Source organism: Emiliania huxleyi (genome assembly GCF_000372725.1).
Source record: "Emiliania huxleyi CCMP1516 chromosome Unknown EMIHUscaffold_1495, whole genome shotgun sequence".
Taxonomy (NCBI): Eukaryota; Haptophyta; order Isochrysidales; family Noelaerhabdaceae; genus Emiliania; species Emiliania huxleyi.
The window spans coordinates 1-3135 of NW_005201097.1; the positions used below are offsets into that span (position 1 = coordinate 1).

A 3135-nucleotide genomic window follows, 5' to 3' on the forward strand; every position below is an offset into this window, starting at 1 on the left:
GGGGGCGGCTAGACGGGGAGCACACGGACTCTTGTACTCCGATTAGCGCTCGGGAGCACACGCCCTCCGCCGTGCTCACGCACCGACGCTGGTGTGTGTGTTCGCTCGCGACGTGTAGGCGGCGGAGCAGTGCTTGCTCGGAACCTTCTCGGAGCCTTCTCGGAGCCTTCCCGGAACTCTGCCGTAGGTGGCGGCGTGGACCCTACGCTCGTTCGGCCCGTATGACGCGCGTCGGGGCGTCGGCCAGCTGCTGGTTGCGCCACGGACCGTGAACCGGCATCCCCTACCGCCATGGGGCCGAACCCACACTGGATTCGAGCCTCTGGAGGTATGGTACTAGGCATCCCCTCGACGAGCGGGGCGCCAACCGCGCAGGCAGCGGAGGTCGGCTGGAGGGCGAGTGGTACGCGTTGCGCGACATCGTGGAGGTCCGTGGCGGGCATGTCGGCAGCCGCGCCGCAACGGTGACGGTGCTAGACAAGACAGCCTCTCCTCTTACGATTGGTGTTATTAGTTTGGTATGATTAGGTGACGATGCTAGACAAGACGACTTTCCCGTTTCAGCTACCGGGCGGCGAGTGGGTGGCGACGGGCCGAGTCGAGAGGGCCATGGAGGCGATCGACGTTGGCGGCGCCCGCCTGCTCGAGCTCGCCTGGCTCGCCCCCACCCCCACCGGCCGCATCGCCGCCGTCGTCTGGCCGACCAACCAGTTCGCTGAGGCGTCCGCTGGAGAGGGCGTGAACGCCCGCCCCTTCTTTCGTGCGAGGCGCGCCCCGTGATCTGTTTCCAGGCGCCCGCCGCCGAGGTGGAGCGCCACGTGCGCCGTGCGCTGCGCAGCCACCCGCGAGTGCGTTCCTGGGAGATTCCGTCCTTCGTTCTGCTCGGAGACGAGCCGTGGGAGTACCGCCCTCGCGCAAAGGTGCGGAGCGCGCCCGGGCGAGTGGCAGGAGGAGGAGAGGGGGGCGCGAGGCAGGGCCCAGCGTCACGAGTAGGTGCGGGCGATGCTCTCCTCCCACTTTGGTCCCGCCCTCGCCGACCCCGCCTCTGGGCTGCGCGGCGCCGCGCTGCCGAACCCGGCGCTGCGGCGCCACGCCGCCCTCTCCTGAGCAGAGGAGTCCGGAGCCCAGAGATGCGTGGCTGTGAACAGGCGCTGCGGCGCCACGCCGCCCTCTCGTCGCTGCTCCGCTCCGAGCTGGCGGCAGCGCTGGAACGCGTGGCGCCCGGCACGGCGGCGGCGTCGGCCGCCCTCACCGCCGCCCTCGCCGGGTGTGTCGACGGCGCTTGCTTGCTGCGCAACGCGGACGGCTCGCTGCGAGAGCCAGAGCTGCGGCACAATCCTTACGACCCGCGGGCGCCGCTTGCGTCGCGGCTGGGAAGGCGCGACGACGAGAGAGATGCTCTATATATTTGGTAGTAGCACTGATCGGAATGTTCACAATGGTGCGGCTGCGCAGGTGCGACGACGAGCCGTGGCATCTGTGGGACCTCGCGGAGAAGCGTGGCGGCAGCGGCCCTTCCCCGGCCGCACTCCTCCGCCCGCTAAAGGGCCTGTGCGCCGACGCTCACGCGCTCGAGCGGCTGCGGGGCGTGCTCCCGCCCGTGCTGCCCTCGCTGGGCATCCTGCACAAGCTTGGGGTCCGCTTCCGATTGCGGCTGCACTGCGCGTGCGCGCTGGCCAACCAGGGCGCGCCCGTCGCCTTCCGTGCGGAGGCGACTTCGGCAACGGTGCAGGAGGAGGTGCTCCGCGTGTGCCGGCCCGAGTGGGTCAATTAACCGTGTTGCAGGGCGAGATTCGTGTGTGCCGAGGGGAAAGAAAGAAAGAAAGAAAACAGTGCGGTGACCCAAACGATTAAAAAGTAAAAAGAAAATACATCCCAGCAACCGCCGCCTTTTAATTAATTGATTGATTTGCCGCATGCCGGGGCGTGCAACCGGGTAGCGGGGGGCTAAAACTTCATGTACGCTAGTCATGAGAGAGTGCATTGTGTTCACTCTCAGAATTCACACTCATATCCTGAGCTCGAACCCTACCCGCCCGCTCACCGCATCCCAAATCGCTCCCTTCCCCTCGTCGCCCAACTTGTTGTACTCGAGGTTGATGCGTTTCAGCACCCCGTTGACGCGAAGGGCGTCGGCGATCGCGGTGGCACCCATGGGGCCGATATTGTTGTACTTGTAGCCGATCTGGTTCCAGGAGATGTCTAGCTCAGTCACCACCCCGTTGCCGCGCAGCGCTTCCGCGATCGCAGCGGCGCCCTGGTCGCGGATCTGGTTGTTGGCGAGGTTGAGGGTGGTCAGCACCTCGTTGACGCGAAGAGCGGAGGCCAGCGCAGCGGCGCCCTCGTTGCCGATGTTGTCGCCCCAGAGCACGAGGTTGGTCAGGACCCCGTTGACGCGAAGAGCGGATGCTAGCGCCTTGGCACCCTCGGCGCCAATGTTGTTCCTCCGGAGCACGAGATTGGTCAGCACCCCGTTGACCTTGAGGGCGTCCGCGAGCGCAACGATGCCGGACGCATCGTACGCACCATCACCGTCCTCGTCAATGCCGCATATCTCGTTGCCGCTCAGGTCGAGGGTGGTCAGCACCGCGTTGCCGCGTAGCGCCTCCGCGATCGCGGCTGCGCCCTCCGCGCCGATGTTGTTGTGCGGGAGCGCGAGGGTGGTCAGCACCTCGTTGCGCTCGAGTCCGCCTCTGATCCGAGCAGCGCCCTTCATGCCGATTTTGTCTGCCGCATCCCGCCACTTCGTGTTTATCCTTGAAACGGCGTTTGCCACCAGCGGGGTGGCGAGGTCCTTGAAGCGGCTGCTGCATCGTTTGAGGGCGACGGCGGAAGCCAGGTCAGACTCGGCAAGCCGACAGGCAATCTTCCGCAACAGGTCGTCATTGAGATCTGCAAGGCAAGGAGGCTCGGCATCTAGCTCGGCGTCCATGGATGCGCGTCGGCGGGCACATCTCAATCACAAACGCCGAAAGCCGAAATGGGGCGGTGGGGGTGCGGGGCGGGGGGGGGGGGGGGGGGGGGGGTTTTAATAAAAAGCCTTTTTTTTGCCCCGGCGGGCCCGCCCCGTCAAACGGGAAAAGGCTTTTCCCCCCAGGGTTTCTTTAATTTCCCCTCCACCCTTTCCACCCCCTT

At 66.1% G+C, this 3135-nt stretch overlaps 2 protein-coding genes across 2 annotated transcripts; one reads left to right on the forward strand and one right to left on the reverse strand.

Moving 5' to 3' along the window:
* Positions 1–1157: 1157 nt before the first annotated feature.
* On the forward strand, positions 1158–1825 carry EMIHUDRAFT_447072 (hypothetical protein; the record flags this gene model as incomplete). Its single annotated transcript, XM_005786786.1, has 2 exons — positions 1158–1378; positions 1456–1825. Coding segments are annotated over 2 exons (590 nt in total), but the record flags the coding sequence as incomplete, so codon positions are not given.
* Positions 1826–2008: 183 nt separating this feature from the next.
* Positions 2009–2932, reverse strand: EMIHUDRAFT_252914 (hypothetical protein; the record flags this gene model as incomplete). The annotated part of the gene is made up of 1 exon (XM_005786787.1): positions 2009–2932. One exon carries the CDS (start codon positions 2930–2932, stop codon positions 2009–2011), a length of 924 nt encoding a protein of 307 aa, XP_005786844.1.
* Between the last annotated feature and the right edge of the window lie 203 nt (positions 2933–3135).